Consider the following 22,534-nt stretch of genomic DNA (forward strand, 5'->3'; position numbering starts at 1 on the left):
AATCTATGAGAGGTCTTTTCATGCTGGGTGCAAGTGTAACAGTAGGAATTCATGCCTATTTTGAACAGTTTTGTTATCATCAATAAATAATTGAGTCTTTCAGTGGGTGATACTCTAAATGAACATTGACAGTGTCAGTATGCATACTTCTCCTCACTGCAGATCACATCATTATTTTCCCTTAGCAGTACCTGTAGGGACTCCTTGACCAACCCTCCGTTATCCTCAGAGGGCGGAGTGTGTTACAGCATGAACTGTAAGATGCTCGGGCATGTTTGCTCCTCCAGCCACTCTACAGAGAGTAGATTTTCTTCTGCACGATTGATTATTCTGTATCCTGTTCATTTTTTTTGAAAGCAGTAATGTCTTTATAATTTATATCTATTGCTGTGAGACTCAGAAGGTTTGAATTCCATCTTTGATCCATATGTGAAGTATTTTTATTACTTAGAAAGTGATGTATTCCTGAGTGAAAGCGATGTATTCCTGAGTGCTCTGTTTGCTGTTCTTTTAAATTTAGTGAGTGAAGGTGTTAGGTGCCTGGGTTGCGCAGGAGTAGAGCTGAGAAAGCTGTGAAGGCCTCATCTGGCTCAGGTGTCTGAGGTTGCAGTGAGCCTCTTGGTCATTGCTAGGGATCAGCACCACACTGTGCACCCCTGGAACCAAACTGATTTGGATACTGCTCCTAGGATGACTCCTCAGGGAGTTGCCTGTCTCTTTCTCCAGGTTTGTCCTGAAAAAGATAAGACCAGCGGGGCCCGTAGAGTTACCACTGACCTGTGGCATGGATGAAGCTTGTGTGTTGCTACTGACTCCACAGGACTGGCCTACCAAATGCACACCAAGACATTAAGCATGTATCAGTTTTCTCCAGTCCAGCAACTGTGTGATTTATAGTTCTGTCAGATCCCTTGGCACCAGCTGGGGATACCTCTGTAGAAGTGACGTTTTGTTCTCAGTAGTTAAACACACAGCACTTTGTTCAAGAAAGTTCAAGAAAGTGAATTTAACTTGTTAAAGTACTATGTTGTTGCAGCCTCATCATTGATGCCTCATCACCAGAAATAATCGTAGCACCTTGGTGCTGTGGTACAGTCCCTAGGATATGAATGTCGATATGAAAGTTAATGTTCTCTTGGGCACTTTCTTTGGGGGGTGGTAGTAGTGTTCAGTTGGAAATGCGTCTTATTCCAGAAGAGGGAAAATGATCTGTGGGTATTGTAAGAGCAATGGTCATTCATTGCACCTGATGGATTGTTGGATTCTTGATGTAAACAGTGAGGACCTAGTTTTCTCTGTTTATTTTAACCAGCACTAGTACTGGATGCCTCAGTTCAACTGCTTAATTGGGAAGGAGGTAGATCTGTATCTCGCTTCAGGATGTGGGCTCAAATCTGTTAGGGGCATTGGGACATAAACACCAATAATATGCTCAGGGCTACAATCAATAGCTTTTTTTTTCTTTTATGCATTTGTCTGTTTGCAGTTCCTTCAGTCTTCACCAGCATGCTGAAGGTACATGCTGCTAATGTTAAGCATTTGGAAATATTTTTTTTCTGGATTTTAATAATTATTCCTCTGTAATCCCACTATTAACCAGATTTTTCAGTTACTCCATATTACTGATTTCCTTGTACATTTATAAGTCAGATCTTGTATCATCACAGACTATAAAGTTCATGTTATCAGTTGTTGACTTCAGAACATGAATTCTAGTTTATAGTAAGTCAATGGTTTACCTGCTGGTCAACTGTTAAGCATCAGTGTCTCCTTTGACAAGTGGTGTGCTGAATTTTTGTGATATTTCACATTAGATTTTACTTCCAGTTCTGGCTTCATTGTTGTCTTCTGTGATAAATCTGCACAGCAAGCAGACCATTATTCTTCAGGTTCTGCAACACTTTCCTTGTGACAGGACCATTCCAAAATGTGCAAAATCTCTAGTTTTTCCACCCATCTTCAAGAACAGGGACATCAGATGTTTCCTTTACTAAGTGGCAACAGAAAAGCCTTGATCTTGCCTGTGCACTCTCTAAAGCAGTTCTGTAGTTGCTCTTTTTGATAACCATTCAGACATCCCTTGCCAGGTAATTAATGGCGTCAGGAGAACAACATAGAACTACAGATAATGTGAATATTGTTGTCTAGGGAACTGTGCACAAATTAAATCATGAAGGTCTTTAGCACTGCTGCTTAAACACAGGACATTTATGAAAGAATACGATTTCCTTGGGGTTCCTTCACCTTTCTCTGTGGCCTTGATTATTCTAAGTTTTATCTGTAAAAGAACATTCTGTTACAAATGACTGTTTTGGCTGAAGAAACTAGATGCCTCTGCTTTATCCTAAGGGTTCATTTATTCTCCTTTGGTATTTTACAGAGCTGTTGCTGAAGAGCATCTGTAGGTAATTCCTTTCCCTGGAGAAAAAGCCTGAACTGTAAGCCTGAACTCTAGCACCCTGCAAAGTGAGATGTTAGCTGTTTGTTTAACTTGTGCTATAATCCTAGGAGCTCTTCTGAGAAGTGGTCACCTGGGATACATGATTTCCTAGGATATTGGTTTCAGTAAGTGCGTCTGTCTCAGGTTAGGATCTTTATTTCCACCTCCTTGTAGTTTACAGAGGGAGCGAGTGTTATTACTACTTCTCTCAAAGAGTAAAAATAGATCTTTTCTCCCTTCCGTTCAGTAAAAATTTCATTAGTATATTGTTTCCCTGAAAGTATGGACCTGTTTTGCGTGTATAGCTGATGAAGAGGAAACCGAGTTAGAAACGTGACTTTTATGTTTAGCTTTTAGAATGGCAAGGCTGCTTTTATTCAGAAGTTTTCTGGTATGGGTGCAGTTGCTGAGAAAGTTGCTGTATTTGCATTCACCAGCTTTCTGCTGCTGTTTGAGAGTTTAATTTTCTGCTGAAACATTGTAGTTTGTGGTTGTGTGTGGGAACATGAGAGCTGATCCCAGTGGAGATCCTGGATATTGAGACAAGAGACTAGTTGAGGATTGTGTAAAACAAAGAACTCTGCAGAACAGGGACTGGAATACAGCAGTAAAGTAGTTGTGGAGATGCAGTCAGCTTTTTCCAAGACCGTTATTAGAGATTTGTTGCAGAACTCCGGGAAGCCATTCATGCATGGATCCTTTCATCATTAAGAGGAAAGAGCACAATCTTTTTTGGTCAGCTGCAGGTGGATGAGCATGCTTTTGTTACCACAGCCATTTGGGTCTGGACTGGGAAGTCCAAAACAACTGTCTTAACATTCTGAGACTATTTGAGGTCATGTTGCCAGGGATTCACTAATGATCTTCTCCTGCAAGCATTATGTAGTTTTTCATTTTTAGCCAGCTTCTCTTCAGTTCAGTGTGGTTTTAAGTAGGTGCTGAGAAAATGGAGTTAAGCGGTGGTAACCAGCATAAGAGTAATACAACTTGGAATGTCCCACATGAGTTGTTGACACCTCATCTAGCCATTCTGCATCATCTTATAATAGGGGAGTGAAACAGCACTGTGGGCATCTCTGAGATCTATAAATAGAAGAAGAAATAAAACTGATTTAACGGCATGCAGGGAAGAGTAGATTCACAACAGTTTGTGTGTTCACCCATTTATCTCTTGAGTATAGTAATATTCAGTTCATAATGGTACCAAATATGTATGTGTGGGAGGGGTGGAGGGTGGTTAGAAAGCTGGGAATAAAAATGTGTGGTTTTTTTCAGTTGAGTACACTGTCTGCATTTACCTTTGGCTAACGACTTTCTGAGAAATACTAGTTCCAAGTAGAAGTAACTCATTAGCTGACTGAATGGAGGTTTGTAGATGTTTTCTTTTGTGTTTTTTTTTTCCTGTCTTACATTAACTGGTTCTCTTAAAGACCTTGATGCCTTCTTTCTTGTTGAGTGTTAAGTAGTCACAGTTATGGACGACTTCTGTTATTGAGGAATACAACTGTGGTAATCCCTGTTTTCAGGGTGATTACAGTTCCAGTTCTTGGAAAGATATTTGTAATCTATTTTTTGGCTTCTTATAGTTGGCTGCACCATTACAGATATGGGTGAGTATGTAGTGATTGCTATGTTGGGTGATTGCTTTCTTACCTTAGTATGTAGTACCAGTATTACTTCATAACAATAGTTTATAGTCTGACTATGAAAAAGTAAACCAGCATATATTATTTCATAGTTATGACTTGTCTTCTAAACTTCCTTTGGCTATCTAAAGAGGATCCTGTCAGCAAAAAGTCTTAAATGGATTTTCTGGAATTATTGAGAAACCAGATGTTCAAAATCAACCTTTTCAAAACTTGGCAGAAATATTTTCCATAATGTTTTTCATCTCCCTGTCTTCCTGTTTTATCTGGAACCTGTTTAATAAATTTGGTTTTTCATATTTCTGATGTACATTATATGAACATGACTTATGCATTCGAACAAAGCCAGCATACCTAAAATCAGCATGCTAAAATTACAGGAGACAAGCTCCTTTAGCTTATTACCTCATTTAATTTTCCTTAACAGCCTGTGCCCAGGAGGAATGAAGAGCATCTCATTACAGAGTATTTTGCAGTGTAGAATGTAGGGCACTTTTGGAAAATGGGGAAAGGTGGGTTTAAGCTTCTTTCCCTTGGTCCCATAGCTGTCTTTTAACAGGTAAATTTGCTATAGCAACCATTTTTTTAAAAGGAGGACTCTGCCTCTTTTTAGGTGCCAATCCTCCCCTTGGTATTCTGAATCCCAAAAGGATGCAGGGTTTTCTGCGAATCCTGTTGAGATTGAATTTTGCACACCCCTAGCTGCCTAACCAAGTCTACCCCATATGTGGGAAAACCCCACTGGTTTTGACACAAGCCTCTGAGGAGCATTTGTAATAGACATCATTTCACAGGTTACTAGGAGTATTCTAGATTAAGTATTATCTCTGCCTTCCTCATTTTGCTTGATGATTGATCATACTGCTATTGGCAGGTTTTTACTTTGTCTTGGTCAACTCAGTTCAGTTATCAGGACACTGAGACAAGCTTGTCAGAACCAATAATTTTGGCTTTGTCCCTAACCTCTCTACAGTCATTCTTTCCAATGAGTCTTTCGCTTGGAAGTCACCTTCTCTTGTCTGCCTTTAATTTACTTTTTCTGTTTTCTTGAATCCTTTTGTATCTTTACATGCCTATCATCAGTGATTATTGTCTTTTCATGTCAATCCTGTTTTCTTTCCCTTACTACATCCTTCCTTTAGCTATCAAGATCTTGTGTTAGTCTTTAAAACACCAGCATATAAAATAGCCATAAATACGTGGTTCCGTAAAGCCATGTTCTTTTTCTAATTTCATTATTCTGCAGATCTGTAACACTAGTCCTTCTCCTTTCCCTCCTTCTCACCCAGCTAAATCAGGGTGGTGGTGGCTGTTTTACTTGGTGACCTTCTGGCAGACCTGAGTTCTGCTGTTTATTTTCCTCTCTTGAATTCTGTGTTTCTTATGCTTTTTATTTCAGTTCTAGTCCTGCTTTTCCAAGTGCTCCATTACAAGGCATAGGTATTCCCTCTCCTCCAGTACCTTAGTTAGAGTGCAATGGAGAAGAGTGTCTTTCACTTCTTCCCCTTCTGTATGTCCTTACTTACCTTACTGTTGTGGGTTGATGCTGGCTGGAGGCCAGCTGCCCACCAAGCTGGTCTATCACTCCCCGTCTTCAACTGGATAGGGGGAGACAAAAATATGATGAAAGGCTCATGGCTTGAGATAAGGACAGGGAGATCACTCAGCAAATACCATCATGGGCAAAACAGACTTGACTTGGGGAAATGAACTTTGAGTTCATTTCTCATTTCATTGAGATCGAATTAGAGTAGGATAATGAGAAATTAAATCTTAAAACACCTTTCCCCCTCCCCCCACTTCTTCCTGGGCTCAACTTCAATCCTGATTTCTTTACTGTGTTAGTATTTTAAAAATGCATATATGTACATCTCGGGGTGTAGGCGCTTGAGATGATGAACAGTTGTAGATTCAATTCTTAAAATGTTTGTATCAAATCAGGTTTCAGAGCTGTTTAGTATTTGAAGCTTATTTAGAATCCTTAAAAATATTTTGATGTAAAGCAATATTAAATCTGATTGTATAAAGCAGATACAAAATAGGCAAAAAGATTTGTCGGAGCAATCCCAGGCACAGCTACAGGCTGGGCAGAGAAGAGATTCAGAGCAGCCCTGTCCCTGTGGAGAAGGACTTGGCAGTGATGGTTGATGAGAAAATGAACATGAGCCAGCTTCAGTGTACACTTGCAGCCCAGAAAGCCAACTGTATCCTGGGCTGCATCAAAAGGAGCGTGACCAGCAGGTCAAAGGAGGTGATCCTGCCCCTCTACTCTGCTCCTGTGAGACCTCACCTGGAGTATTGTGTGCAGTTCTGGTGTCCTCAACATAAAAAGGACATGGAACTGTTGGACCAAGTCCAGAGGAGGGCCACGAGGATGATCAGGGGAGTGGAACACCTCCTGTATGAAGACAGGCTGAGGAAGTTGGGGCTGTTCAGCCTGGAGAAGAGAAGGCTGCGTGGAGACCTCATAGCAGCCTTCCAGTATCTGAAGGGGGCCTATAGGGATGCGGGGGATGGACTCTTCATTAGGGACTGTAGTGACAGGACAAGGGGTAACGGGTTAAAACTGAAACAGGGGAAGTTTAGATTGGATATAAGGAGAAAATTCTTTCCTGTTAGGGTAGTGAGGCACTGGAATGGGTTGCCCAAGGAGGTTGTGAATGCTCCATCCCTGGCAGTGTTCAACACCAGGTTGAACGAGGCCTTGGGTGATACGGTTTAATGTGAAGTATCCCTGCCCATGGCAGGGGGGTTGGGACTTGATGATCTTAAGGTCCTTTCCAACCCTAACTATTCTATGATTCTATTCGACGATTGTATGATTAGGTTGCATTGTTCAGAATTTGTTTTCTCAATAGCTGCCGTTTATATTTGCTCACTTTCTATGTAAGGGATAACTTTTCTAGTGGGATAATAATGTACTCTCTCCAAGGTCTTTCTAATGCTGACTTTTCAATAATAATGAAAAAAAATCTGATTGATGGCTATGAAGTATGAAATATGGGAGAAAGAGCTGGGTGCAGTTCTGGTTTTATGCTGCTGTATTAGCAAGTATGAAGTTGAAATGTATGCAGAGAGCTCTGTGTCTGCTCAGACTTAGTCAAATATTTATGCATATTTCAGATATGTCCCAAATAACATACTGTAGCATTGTGAACTGCTTGGATCCTTATGAGAATGAGAACAGAAGGTTATACAAGTCAACATCAGAGTATGTTGCTGTATGCTATGCTACTCCATATGCTGTATTAGAGAAGCTTATAAAGTAAGTAGTATAGTAGATGGTATATACTGGCAAGGTCTTCTAGTGGAAATACATCTTACTTTTGTAACGATTTTACTATTTACTATCTACCTGCAGTGTTGTATGCACTGTAATATGTGTTTGTGCTGGTTATCACTAGCCAGATAGATGAAGTCAAAGCATTTCCTGAGAAGCCAAACAAAACTGTCTCCTGCCATCAGCCAGAAGCCTGCCTGTTTTTTTAGCTCCATCTTGACAAGTTACACAATAATGAAAATAACTGAAATAGGACTAGAAAGAGGACTCAGTACTATGTAAGTCCTCAAGGAAATCCTGTTAAAGCCCTTTTTTGGTTCCATACTTAAAAGTAACTTTCAGCTACTTGCGGTGAATTTCGAACATACTCTTTCTGTGGAGAAGCTTGTTTAGCAATCCAAACTCCTATGATTTCAGGGAAGAGCATGTATCTTTGACCCAGCAATGAGTGTACTAGCTGTGATGCAGAGTGTTTTGGACTCTGGAGTGCAGGAAGTAACTGTGATCTAACATCACAATTTTCACTGTGATATACAAAGTAACATTAAGGAACTTCTGCAAGGTACCACACATAACTAACTCAACTGGGATAAAGTTATCCAAAAAGTCCCGTGTGGGCCATTGTGTTTCTTCAAATGCGCTTTCATAGTGTTCAGTTCAGTCTTGATGAAATCCCTGTTTCGATGTGAGGATTGGTGAAACACAAATGAACACCATATAGACTTTTCAAAGGAGAATCCTTGGGAGGCTCTATGACTCACTGCTGGCATGGACCTCATTCAAAATGCTACATCTTATATTAGGCATTTCATGTTATTTAGAAATGCTGGAGGAAGTATCTGGGAGTTTGGCTAATTAGAAATAGCATTGGTAGCAGATGGACAAGAGAAAACACTGCAGAAGAGTTGATTGTGTGAGCCTTACGAGCATGTGGTACACGCTGAGTAAGGACTTCCAACTCTGGCAAAAGGTTTTGCCATTGAGCTGCACAGCTGAGTAAAAACCCGATATCTGGTATGTGATCATGTCTACCTGGCAGTGTTTGGAGAATTTCAGTGTATACACAGAAAATGAAAGTAGGTGACTCTCCTTCATGAGCAGCTGATTTTGAAACACACTGTTTGGCAGTGGTCCCAAGACTCTGATTCAGTCAGTCCCCACCTAATGTACTGAAGGCCACCTTCCTGATAATTAAAAGGAAATAAGCTGCCTGAATTTTATCCAGCCTTGGATTTTTAGGCTGATGTCCTGGGCATTTAATGATTTGCGTTAGGTAGTGGACCACTCAAAAGTTGTAACCCCATAAATCTGGTATATTGGAGGCGAATTTCTTCAATTTTTGGTTTGTATGCAAGGAAATCTCAAGAATATTCATGTCTCTGTGATTGCCAGATTTTTTTTTTCTGAGCATACATACTTTTATTCCAGTTTGGATAGCATTTGTAATGTAAATTCTCTATGTCTCTAAAATAGTAATAACATGGAATTGCAAGTTATCAGGCATTCTGTATATTAATTTGCATAAATATGCATAAATAAAGTTTAAAGTTTCAGTTTAGTGTCCCAGTCAGGCGTAGGGGTTTCACAGATGCCTTCTTTTTGACGGTATCATGGGAAATGAGGATCCCAGTGATCATGCTTTGTTCCAAAGTAGCTTGCATATAAAGTAAACTTAACTCCTTGGGGTTTTGCCCAAATGGTGGATCTCAGCCGTGCAGAGCAAGTCAGTTTTGCCTTATTAGATCACATGTAAAGTCAGATAACTTTTATCTCATCTCATTGTGCACTCAGAGGAGAAAGTTGATCTTCTTTCTCTGGGTTGTTTTTAAGTTCTTATGTTTGCTTACAGCTCCTCAATCTCATTTTCCATGTGGTCCAGTCAAAACTAGATCTAGGAATAATATGGAACTTGATAACTGCAAGCATCAGAGACCATGAGCAGTAATTTCTCATTGCTACCGTCACGGTAGCTTTTGTTTAAATAAAAACTATGAAATCGGGATTGTGGGGTGCAGGGTTTTCTTCTGGTTCCTCCTGCAGGGATAGGAACTGCAGGAAATCTCACACTGCTGTTAAGTTACCTTAGCAATTTTTGTATGCTAAACCAGGGAAATTGCATTCTTGCTGTATGAGGGGATGGGTTCATGAGTAATGGTTGTAGTTAGGGATATCTGTAGGGATGTGTGGCATGCTGGTGTAGCTGCACTGGCTCGAGACAGTCTGTTTTCACACTCCAGCCTGATTTGCTATGCTGCCAAGACTGTAGTCTTGATTTGTCCTGAATGGGATGCTGAGATATTTCCACAGCTCTTTTTCCCTTGTAAAATTCTCTGTAATATGCATTATGAATTGGGGGTTCTGTGTTTTGGAAAGGATACGCACATATTGGTTGGTTTTCCTGCCATGTTTTACATGTAAGAGGTTATTTCATGATGATACATGAATTTTCATTCATTTAATTATTTATAGCTTCTTATTTCCTTATACATTAAGGGAATAGATAGAGCATGACTAACATTTTTTGTGATTTTACAATTACTAAATGTTAATTTTCATTTTAGAATTAATTTGCATCTGAAGTGACTGTATTCCTGATTTTGAATATCAAACATATTTACTTGCTGAAAACTAGAAAAATTACTTTACTTGGAGTGATGAATTAGAAATTGTAAAAGCTTTGCTGACAAAGCAATCCATCCAGTGCTGTATGCAGTTTTCATTGCATGTGTATTTTAATAATGGACTGCCTTTGACAATTCAGATTTTTCCTACAAATACATTGTATTGATGTATTTGGGCTTGGTTTTATACATCTTTTGGATAATTATTTGTGAAACGTAACCTTCAGTTGGAAAAACTGAATAAAAATAGTTTCACTTCACTGAGTTTAGCAACCTATGGAAAAAAATGTACAGTGTTTGCATCACTATTTTTTAATGCCATAATTACACATGGGATGAAACAGATCCCTAAGAATGGTATTGGGACTGCCTTTTGGACAATGATGTGAGTATTGCATTCAGCAGTGACATATAGCAAAATGTGGCAGGCCATTTGAGCTTAATAAAGTCACCATGTACTGTGTATCATTGTGAGTGTGGAATGAGCTGGAGAGGTAGAAAAGTAGAATACTGAACACTGAGTATGCAGCCACCGACAGTGGAATGGTTCAAAATAGTGAATGTCTGCCTTAGACAAAAGAGATGGGGACCACAGACTGTCTCCCTAGAATGTACAAAATGAATGAAGAAAGCGTGCTGTTGCACAAAAAAGCTGTCATCATCATCTGATGATGAATTTCTTTATTTTTCAAGAAACATGAACTAAACGGAGAAGTGGGAGAACCAGTCCTGCAGCTTGTTATAACTAACAGGACTCATCTCAAGAGGGAAGGATTTATCTCAGCCAGTTAGTCACATTTTTAATTAATCTTATGTTAATCTGGACATGTCATACAGGTCAGATGAATCACTTTGTAAATGTTCCAATTTCTCTCCATTGACTGCAATTGGAATCCAGATGACTTCTGTAGGTGTGGTTGTGTACATAAGAGGCATATCATTTAGTTTTAGACGTTTTAGGCTATTGGGATTCTCATGTGCCAAACCCCGATGTTCATGTCATGAAATTCAGTGGACTGCAGTAATGTCAGAAGAATTGTCATATTTCAAGAACAGAAGTAAGATGTTAGCAATTTTTTCCAAGTAACATCTAGGGGTATGCACTTAGGAATTAATATGTTACTAGACTGTGAGACAGGCTACTGAAATAAGCAACGAAGGAAAGGAAATTCCGTATTTGAAACAGCAGAGCCACAGCATTGGTATAATCTTTAAGTTGTGACCCAAATGAAAGATTCATCCTTGATTATGGCAGAAAGATAAGCCAAGGCATAATAAGTACCGAATTGTGACCAGGAGAGTTTCTCATCACAGATGAACATAAGAATGAATAATTTTAAAATTTGGGCAGATGGGCACTAGCCAAGAGAAGCTGCAATTCTTAAATACATTGTCTGTAATCAGTGAAGAAATGCTTAACAAAGGCACCTGCTGAATGAGACTGAAATGACCTTCTAGCAGAGAAGAGTGAAGCTAGAGCAGATACACTAGTTGACACAAACGACCTCAGGAGCGTTCTCTCTCTGGACTGATCCTTCAGACCATTTGAAAGGGACTGGTAAGATGATTCATGATGGGCCTGGACAAGGCTAAATTCAGTTTCTTTTGTGTGGTCTGGAAGACTGTTAAATGTTCAGCCAGGCTCTCTGAGACCTATCAGTTCTGGGATAAGAGTATCGGTGCCATTAAATTCCTGTTTTGTGTGTATATATATATATATTTTCTTATGTAGAGGTTTTATTGGTGGTAAGGACAGGATGTAACTATACCTCAGGTTGAAACAGACTATTCATACACTCAGTCTGTATTGTTATCCAGATTTGTTGCCTCCCATGTACACGTACACGGACTACGGCACAGAGGCTGATACCAGCTGAAACAGAGTAGATAGATGGGTTATGGTGCTTTTTTGGCATGTTACTATTGTTGCTCTTTAAATAAAATCCCCATAGGTTTATTTCAAACAAGACTGAAGTAATGATAGTACCCTAAAACAGTAATTCGGAACATTTTGTTTATGTAGATGTAAAATGTTATAGTTGTTCAACAGATTGCAGACTTCCTTTTGTGGGCATATGTGGGACCAAATCCAGTTCCTAGTAAGCTTGATAGGAATCTTTTAGTCAGCTCCAGAGGGACTTGTATCAAGTTTCTTTAAGTTTTTGAAAATGCTAAGTTTTTTAAAGTTGACCTTTTACTGAGTACTGGGTGCTTGATATGGTGAGGACCAAGATTTTCTCCGGGACTCTGCATCATATGTGCAATGGCCCACTTTGCCATGAAATTGTCTTACTTGGATAGGTAATGAGGAGGTTAATCGGTCTACCTGTTCACTACTTTAGAAGTTGTTTGTATAATAATACAGGAAATATGGGGCATAAACAAGAGGACCTGAAATCTTAATCAGTGAGCAACGGTGTGGTTGAACTAGCATAGCAAAGACGCAGGGGGAGGATAGGGAGGAGGAAGAGACTGTTGCTACTGTGTATTGGGTTCAGACACTTCTGCTGTGATCCAGATGTAGAGGGAGTTTATTATACTGATGCTTTATGAGTAATATTAAAAGGGGAAAAGCTTATGAGCTCCATCACTATGCAGGCATTGCACGAACAGACCAGGTCAGTGGGGATATTTATGGGCAGAATACAGGGGATGGGGATGATGGGAGGTTTTAATTAATCAGTTATCTCTTGGAAACCAAAAAATGAGAACACCAACTGCCCAATGTGTTCTGCTATGTACTTAACCAAATTTTGAGGCAGTGGCAAAAGCAATTGAAGGGGAAGCTATTCTATTTAATACCAACTCTAAGGAAGAAACTGTTCAAGAATAGGTAAAGGAAAGGCGATTGAGTGAGAATTACTCTGGCATGACAGAGCTTACAGATTTCAGGAAGGGGAAGAAGTTGAGTAAAAGAATCAGAAAAACAAAATGGAGATATGAGAGGATTGTGGGCATAATCCCTTTGGAAAGGAATCTGGAGAAAAGAACTTAAAGGAATTGGTTGTTCCTCAAAAAATATAAAGATAAAAAAATGCAAATTGCAAATTGAGACAGCACACAAGGACAAAAAGCATAGTAAACCAAATCTGGATAAAATATAAGCACCTCTTTTATATCAAGCAGAAGAAGGAACAATGTAGAAAATTTGTTTGGATTACTCAGAACAAGGGCAAAAGAATAGCAAAAGATGTAGAGAAAAAAGAAATAATCAAGGCCAAATATGTGAACAAGAAAAGACTGTGTACAAAAAAATCCCCAAACCATGAGGAGTAACAGAAATTATTCTGGAGGTATATTTCTGGTAAGAGCACGTTCCAGGAAAGTGATGCTCTACTGCTTAACAGAAGCACATCAGTCTTTACTAGTGGTATTAAGTGTATATGGAAAACTTGGTCTAAAACAGAGAAAGGACAAATCAGGGAGTACTTAATGTGTTCAGTGTTTCGAGGTTAGCTGTGCCTGAGACATACTATACTTGGAAACTGGAAGAATTGGCTAAATCAGTCTCAGCCCCATTAGCAATTACCATTGAGAATTTGAAGAAGTAAAATGAGAGAGAGTAGAAAAAAAGCACCCTGGAAAAATAGAAAACCTGATCCTTAAAAGGGCAGGGAAGCGGCAGAGGGAAGAGGCCTATCACCGATTTACAGATCATTTTTGTTCTTAAAGAAATTACAGACAAATATTCAAACATTTTTTAAGTACTTGGAGGAAAGCAGCAAACAGCAATCAGCACAGGTTTGTTGGAACTATCTAATACCCTGTAACAAGAGATTAAAATTCAGGGATGAAAGAAAAGGAGCAATTGTCCTACATTTTCACTTTAGGAAACTTCCAAATGCTGTCTTACAAGACTGTCCTATTAACAATCTAGGGAAGATCAAGCAGTGTCTTAATGTAAGTTGTTTGGGATATAGCTACAAAACTGGTTGGATAAGGTAACCCTGAAGCAGCTATTGCAGTCTCACTGTCATCTGTGTGTTTGTTTCACAAAAATTTATTTTAGACACTGTTCTGGTTTTTCAGTAGTAATTGGATTATGTATTAGAGAGTATGCTTATTGAATTTGCCATTGTCACAAAGCTGAGAATGGATTGGAAGGATGCCAGAGGACAGGATTAGATTTGAAAATTATCTTAACACATTTGAGAAATGGCTTGGGGAATAAGGTAATATTTCATAGGTGTAAGTGCATGGTTCTACATGCAGAATAGCCATATACAGGACACAAGACAGCTGGTTAAGCAGTGGGTTTTGAGAACAATATGTAAGTCATGAATATTACATGGATAAACATGATCAAGCTCTTGTGAAGAAGGTCTGGATGCATGAAAAAGACATAAAGCCCCCAAAATGTATGAAGTAATTAATCTGTTGTACTCGGTACTATGCTCAGCTCAAGTACCGGGTCAAGTTTTGAGCATTCCACTTCAATAAAGATAATTGGAGGGAGTTCAGTGAATGGCAATGAGGGTAGGCAGAGGGCTGAAAAACATGACTTGTAAAGAAAAAAAAAAAAGAAGAACCAGAATTAGTTACTCTAGAAAGTAAAAGACAGGTAGGGAAGAAAAGTTTTTGAGTCTGCAAAAAAAACAAACCCAAACCAGCCAACCAAACAGAAAAAGCCAAAACCTCATAATGCAAAACCACCTTGAGCTGAACACAGATGAAGGGAATGATCTGATCCTGCATCCAGTATGAGCAGCTTAAATTCTAACAAGAAATTATTAGTTTAGATATCAGAAAAGAAAAATCTGATAGAATGGTAAGATCACTTGGAACAGGTTAGGTGACAAATCTGTAAGTACGTTAGAGGTCTTTTAAAGCACTGAAAACATGGTCAAAAATGATCTACGAATACACAAAGTTACAAGTAGCTTTGTTTCACCAGCAGTTGACCTGCTATGGAACCTGTCAGCAGTATCTTCTGTTATTCTTTACTGTGTTACATTACTGCATATTGCTGCTGTGCCACACAATGCATTTTCTGTTCTGTAAATCATGTGCAATATTATTGTATTTTAAATTAATTTTATACATTTTTATTGCTATTATTTCAGTGTGTGCGGAAGCTTACAATCCTGATGAGGAAGATGATGATGCAGAATCAAGGGTATTTAATGCTTTGAGTCAAATACTTATTTTTTTATCAGTTCTTGGGCATTAAATTTAGGCAGAAAAATGTAACCAGCCTTACCATTCCTTTCCAGAAGCATTTTTTATAATATACTTTAATAATCTCTTGGGGTTTTGAAGGAACATGTAAAAATCCTTTGTAATAGTCACCCGTGTAGGATGTGTTGTAAGTACTATTCTAAATCAGCACACCTTTGATATGTGGTCTGTTAATGAAACATTTTTGTGCAGTTGTTTGGCCAGAGAGCACCTGCTCCTAAAAGTACTTATTTGGTGTCCTTATAATCTTGCAATAATTTCTTCATTATTCTACTATTTTTCATATGGCAGGAAAAAAAAAGGTAAATTATACAATTGCTAAGATTTTCAGATGTACAATGCAATAACTACCTATATTTATTTCTTTTACTTATGTCACCCTTTTAAAGGCATTTACATAACTTTTAATATGAAATAGCATAAGTATGACTTTCAAGACAAGTCTAAATGTTTATATTCTACCTTGTTTCTGGCATGTAAGACTGCCAAAAAGAATATCCTGTAGTATCACAGCTTTGAAACCTAGCGTATCTTTTTAAGCATGAGTTCAACTTGACTGAAATTCACATTAACCAGACACTGTTAATTTAATAGATCTCTGTCTCGTTTGGATAGTGCTGATTCTGTTGTTTACTCACTGAAACTTCTGAGATAAATTTAACACGGTTCCTATTTCACAAAGTAGTCTTTGGGAGGTAGTCATGGAAATGGCTAAATGTAACAGTGGTGCTTTTTATAAAACATGCACGCTCCAAATATAATTAGAGAGTAGTAGAGTAATGTTTATGCAGCAAAAGTTGGCATTAAGGTATCCAGAATGTCTTGCAGAAATGAACTGGATTCTACAAATGTAAAGATCTTATTAGCTTAAATACAGCAGTGCTTCATTTGCTAATGCTATGGTGATATAATATTATCGTTGAGTGTTTTATTTAACTATTAAAGGTTATAAAATGAAAGTGCTATGAAGCAGGGCCGAAGTATTGGGTAAAATGCCTAGTTAGCTGAATTAGCTCAGTCCTTCAGCTAGTGTTGATGTATGATAACCACATTAAAGGTTTTTCTATTATATCCCTCAGATTATTCACCCTAAAACAGATGATCAACGAAACAGACTGCAGGAGGCATGCAAGGACATTCTTCTTTTCAAGAACCTAGATCCGGTAAGAAATTCTTTGTAATGAACCCATTTGCCAGTGCTGCTAAGAATTAATTCCCTTGAACTTTTGAATAGAAGTTTACAGATTTGACTTTTCGAAGCCCTTAAGTATGCTTTCTTGACCATTTCATAAACTCCAAAATTGCTATTTTTATAACTGATGTTAAAAATATGACTTTCATTCACCACCATGAATGATAGTCTTGAAGCACGTTAATATGAATGTATACATTAATTTGATTGTAAAGTATTTTCTTACTTTAAATATTGTTGCTGTACATTGAATATAAACTCATCAGTTAACTGCAATGTTTAAGATGTTTCTACTGGTTACTTTTCATCCTCCAAAAGTGTGCTGAGTGCTCCATCAAAACCTAAAATTATCCCCAAAGCCTACAGTTTATTGATAGATGTAATTGAACAACCAAGTTATGAAATAGAGGGAAAGAGAAAGGCAGTAGTGAGGTGTTTACATTATTATTTTACTTGATACAGATACTGTAAAACCACTACAGATATTTTTTTTTCTGCACAGATAATTTCCTTCTATTGCCTATAAAACAATTATGGGCTTTTAAGAAAGCCGAAATGCAGTGAATGAGTGATCTGGATCAGACAAAGGTGATAATGCTACTAAAGAAGCACAGGGCTGTTTAAGGAAAAAGGCAAGTGTGTCAATCAAAATCTGCATACCGAGGTTGGAATGACTCAGAGCACAGCAAATGCTTTCCCAAGAGAATTGATTCAGTGCTGTCAGGGGCGGGAGCATGGGGGAAAGGGAAATAATTATGCGGAATTTTAAGCATGAGAACAAAAAGGTTAAATGTGATTCAAGAGGGAGCTAATGGAATGACCAGCCTGGAGCTCTGCTTGGAAGTCAGGTGCCGTTACAGAGAAGGCATGTTAATTCATGCTGCAGGGTTTCCAGCTCCTGCTTTTGTCTGCACAAAGGCTGAGTCCTAGCCCTGCTTACCTGTTCCCAGAGAGGCCCTGAGGAGTAGTGACCCAGACACCCCCAGCTTTGCAGAACCCTGCCATTAGAACTATAGGAGGGCATCAAAAGTCTTAATGTAGGTGCTAATATGTGTTCACCTTGGGACACTAGGGATCCTGACAGATGATTTCCTCCCTCATGCTGTCTGTTTAATGAGTAGCTAATTAGCTGCTTTATTATACTTATTCAAGCTAAAATCACCCAAAAATTTGGCTCTTCCATTCCCTGATTATTTTTCTACATAATTTCAGGGATACAAAATGGTTTATGGGCATCTGCTCTGGATATGAAATTGCTTTTTTGTGTATTTTCCTTTTTTGTCGCTGTGTCCTGTCTTCCTCTTTTCTGTACCATTGTTACATTAGCCTGCCAATGGCATTTTGGCAGACCCCTCTTGGTGAGCCTCTGAGCATTTCTCTCCTATGAACCCTGTGACCCAATGGATCTAAATGCTGTGTGTTTCTAGAGTGTGCCATGATGTTAATTTTGAGGTACTGCTTTCCCGATTTTTGCTTTACATGGTTTCTTGGTAATATCTTCTTACAGTATCAGTCCTCTGGATGTGATCTGCTTTTGCTTCCACTGAGAACTCAATCTCTCAATAGTCATCAGCCCCTTGGTCTGCAGGAAAGGGATCTGTTTGCTTTGTAATCTTGTGTAGGCATAGAGCATTAAACTGTTCCAGAGTGGTTCAAACTTAAACAGGGGAAGGTTAGGTTAGATATAAGGAAGAAGTTCTTTACTGTTAGGGTGGTGAGGCACTGGAATGGGTTGCCCAAGGAAGGTGTGAATGCTCCATCCCTGGCCAGTGTTAAAGGCCAGGTTGGATGGAATCGTGGGTGACATGGTTAGGTGTGAGGCGTCCCTGCCCATGGCAGGGGGATTGGAACTAGATGATCTTAAGGTCCTTTCCAACCCTAACTATTCTATGGTTCTATGATTCTGTAACTCTTCCAAGTAATACTAAGGGTTTACTTTCCATGTTAGTGGATGTCTTCTCAGGACTGTGCTGCTGTCTCAATACCGTATACGCTTAATGTTTTGAACTTCTTTTTTTAATTTTGCTTCTCAATCAGTTACTTGTAATTGCTAACATTTCCCATGGTTTGTTACAGGTGTTCAGCAGACTTCTTAGCTCAGTCCTCCCTTTGTGTAGCTCTTCAATCCAATGCCTTGAAGTCTGCTCCTAGTTTTTTGTTATAATAGTGTTGCTCATAAAATGCATTGGAAAGGTCCTGAGCTCTGGAGATAGCAAGGATATTAAAAGGTAGCCTTCTTCAGTCTGGCTTGCTCCTCTGTGGAACAAAGATCTCTAGTTCCCCAGGGGACTTCTCCCATTCCTCCTTCTTGTTCTACTGCTAGGCAGTGACTTGAGCTCTACCAGTGTAGTTGCAGTAATTTAAATGTTCCTGTCCCAGCTCTCTTTCTCACCTCTGCCTCTCCACCCTGTAGCACAAGCACACATGGTATCAGCTGCTGCAGTTTCCTCTCTGATGTATTAGCAAAGAAAGTCCATGATCTTGGAGAGAGATAGTGTCTTCAGCTGCTAAAAGTCTCTGGAACAAAAGTCAAGCTGTGTATTGATAGCATCTCTCACTTCCACTTTTATTTCCCTTCCATTTATCTTCAGCCTCTTTCTGCTGTAGTTCTGTGTATAAAAAACATTATTTGAGAAGTCAGTGAGTTGAAGGGGAAGAGACAATGTCAAGTGCTTAATAGCTTTTCCATGATGGCCTTTTAGCAAATGCTATTCCTAGATAGGACACTACTCTCAAATACAGTATAACAACATGTCTTAAGGCATGATCAGACTTGCCTTCGGTATGTGATGTTAAATGGAGGCCACGTTTTCTTAAAAATTTATCCCACCCTAACACACTGTGGTTTAATTTGAATGGAAGGATAAGATAAGGTTATCATTAAACCAGGAGCAGGACTGATACAGTGTGCCAAACTGCTTGCCGTACATGCATGCACAAAGCACGATACGGTTTTCATTCTGCAGATGCTGGAGGTTACTGGCAATGGAATCAGAAGCTGTATGTCCTCTTTCCCCTCCGATTTCCCTTTGTATAAGCCGGCAAGGATAAAACAAGATGATAATCAGATGCCTTGGGCTGTTACTGAGGATAAGCCCCAAGTCTCTGTTACTGGAATTTGTCTTTGTTCAGCCTAACAACTGTTTCATCACTGAGAGGAGCAGCAGCAGCAGCATCTCACCTAGTGGCCAACACAGCCTTCTACTCTTCCTTTTTACAATGCAGTTTAGAGAAGTTATGCTGTTGGTTTTGTCTTTTAAGAAGAAACTTATGCAGGGACTAATTAACAACAGGCTATTTGGTTTGGCTGTTATGGCCAGCAGTTTAAAAAAAACTGATGAACCTATTATGAGAATAACAGGGTGGCTCAAGGGACTGGTAGCATCAAAGCTGTGTCACACCCCTGCAGTTAAAGTTTTCATCCTTATTTCTCGCAAAAAATCAGAGGCAGTGTTAGATAATCTGTTCTCTTTCAGGGAAATGTTACTTTGGAGACCATTGCCCTGCTAATGCTTTACAGAATGTTTCAGATAGGTCTTGAACCTCTTCTAAAAGATAATAAATTATACATGTTCTTCACAAATATACAAGAACAATTTCTGGGCATATTGCCACTCATGCACCTGGAGAATTATTATAAGAGTAAACAAATATTGATTAATCAGTTCTAGTTGATTAACTGGAAGATGAAAGAAAGCATAATGCAAATATATTTTATGAATAGTGGACTCATACTCAGGGCCAAAGCATCCCTTGAAAAGTGCTACAACAGAAGATTCTAATAATGCCCTTACGTTCTTAAAATTATTGGTAAAGAATTAGGACTACAGATGCTGGAGCAATTAATGGGAATACATAGATAGGTAGATCTATCTATATATGAGTGAGCCTAGAATGCCTGACCAGTTAATGCACTACCCTCTTCAGTGGCACAAAGCTCTTTGCAAACTAATGGGTTCCCAAAAAAATAGATCTGCACTTAATCATCTATTTTTCTGTAAAGTAAAATTAATACTTACATCAGGTCTATGAAATGGGGATTCTCTCCACCTTGTCTATTGCATCAGATTGTGGCCAGCGGGACTAAGGAAATGGTCATCCTCCTGTACTCGTCACTGCTGAGGCCGACCTTGAATACTGTGTTCAGTTTTGGGCCCCTCTTACAAGAGAGATATTGACATGCTGGAGCAGGTCCAAAGAAGAGCAACAAGAATGGCAAAGGGCCTAGAGCAAAAGTCTTATGAGGAGTGGCTGAGGGAACTGGGGTTGTTTAGCCTGGAGAAGAGAAGGCTTGGGGGACCTTATCTAGAACTGCCAGAAAGGAGGATGGAGAGAGAAGGTGGCTGATCTCTTCTCCCAAGTAACAAGTGATAGGACAAGAAGAAACAGCCTCAAGTTGTACCACAGGAGGTTCAGATTAGATATGAGTTAAAAATTCTTCATGGAAAGTGTTGTCAAGCATTGGAAGAGGATGCCCAGGGAAGTGGTTGAGTTGCTATCCCTGGAGGCATTTAAAAGACATGTACATGTGGCGCCTAGGGATGTGGTTTAGTGGTGGACTTGGCAATGCTAGGTTAATGGTTGAACTCAGTGATCTTAAGGGTCTTTTCTGACCCGAATGATTCAATGATTCTATAATCAGTTACTGAAGATGTTCTGCAAAAGGACTGCCCAGTGTATGGTGCCTTCGTGGCACCATATGATGAATATGTACCATATACCGTATGGCTGAAGAATTTTGGAAACTATTTGCAACTCTGAATTATTTCTACTCTTTTTATAGCCAACAGCCAGAAAGAATCAGCCAACTTGCTCAGAGGACTAGTTACAAAATACAAAAAGTGCTACTGAGTCTGACTGATGGGCATGTGCATGATAGTGGAGAGGCAGAATACTAACTTAACATTGAGCTGTGTGAAGTTAGGTTAAGGTATATTCTCAAGGAAAATATTATTACTTGAAAATATTGATTATACATTGAAATACAAATAAGACTATATGATAGTGAAGAATTAAATGCCTTTTGATTAGTTTACAAGTGGATATTACACAGTGGAGCTAAACATTCTGAATTGGATCAATGGTGCTGCTGACACTCATTTTGGAGTTGAAAAAAAATGCGAAGGCCTGTAGACTTGAGTTCTGTAATTGACTCTTCCTCTCCAAGGTCCTGACTTGTTGATTAAGAATTTCCTTTTCTTCCTGTGGCTTCCCTACCTATCTTTTGCTAACTATTTCTGTCAAGCCTTTTTTTTCTTTCCCTACTTCCTACTCTACTATTCTGTCTGCTTCATTACCTTCTTAATATCATAATGAGCATTAATTAATAAAGTGGTTTATGAACTCAGGGGCAATAGAAGAACTGTGGATTCACAGACTAAAGAATACCTATCTTTGTGACTAAGAATACCTACCTGCTAACTGGTTTGTTTTTACTAGTTATCAGTCGTAGTCACATGCCCTTCATATTAAATGTTTCCTTATTCCTCAGTATTTTGAAGACTTTAATTACAGGAAAAATGTCATTTGATTGACCAGAAATACATATTTTGTTTGTCGGTGAATTAATAAGGATATCCAAAGGCAGAGCTTGACTGACTGCAGTAGATTTATTTTGACATTTTTCATTCTTGTCACCTTTATGCAGTTCAGTAATTGGTTAACAGCAAACTAGATCAGAGGTCGTTCTCTGTCCCTGAGGCCATGCACTGCAGTATGACATACATACATAAATAAAACTAAACTGTCTTGCACTCTCCTCTCCTCCTAAGCCCACCAAACCAAGCAATTAACCAGGGTGGTTTTACCTTTTGTGGGAAGAAGCTCTGGCTTAAGCATTCCTCCAAACCATGACCAGGGCTTGTCAGGAGGAGTGACAGTTGGCACAAACCAAAGCTCTACCACCTGTGCTAATAACTGCACCAATAGCAAACCAGCCCAGACTGTATCATGTCAGTGCTTGAAACCATCCCCTGGTCCTGTTCAGTTTATACTTCTAGTTGTAGTCTCTGATTCTGACTGACCTGAGTAGGCAAAAGAACTGTACTAGCAGAGTTCATTTAAGTTGGTATAAAACTAGGGTAGATATCATCTCAGACTAAGTAAGAGGAAAGAAAACCGCATCATCCCTGCTTTAGGTGATACAAAAGGGTATATCATGCTGGCTGATACTGATAA

At 39.0% G+C, this 22,534-nt stretch overlaps 1 protein-coding gene and 1 long non-coding RNA gene across 2 annotated transcripts in view; one reads left to right on the plus strand and one right to left on the minus strand.

The window, feature by feature from the left end:
• Window positions 1-22,534, plus strand: part of PRKAR2B (protein kinase cAMP-dependent type II regulatory subunit beta) — an 85,184-nt gene that overhangs the window by 51,442 nt on the left and 11,208 nt on the right. The window contains exons 3-4 of the mRNA XM_057417832.1: window positions 15,051-15,103; window positions 16,245-16,328. Of these exons, the coding sequence (XP_057273815.1) occupies window positions 15,051-15,103; window positions 16,245-16,328 (137 nt within the window). The remainder of the gene's footprint in view (window positions 1-15,050; window positions 15,104-16,244; window positions 16,329-22,534) is intronic.
• On the minus strand, window positions 1,735-21,024 carry LOC130603800 (uncharacterized). Its single transcript, XR_008973286.1, has 3 exons — window positions 20,377-21,024; window positions 5,613-5,684; window positions 1,735-3,523 (listed from the first exon to the last, which is right to left on the minus strand). It is a non-coding gene; the product is annotated as an uncharacterized LOC130603800 (long non-coding RNA).

This window comes from Pezoporus wallicus, unplaced genomic scaffold, assembly GCF_028554395.1.
Source record: "Pezoporus wallicus isolate ANWC-B61680 ecotype Strahan unplaced genomic scaffold, APGP_CSIRO_Pwel_v1 contig_5542, whole genome shotgun sequence".
NCBI lineage: Eukaryota > Metazoa > Chordata > Aves > Psittaciformes > Psittacidae > Pezoporus > Pezoporus wallicus.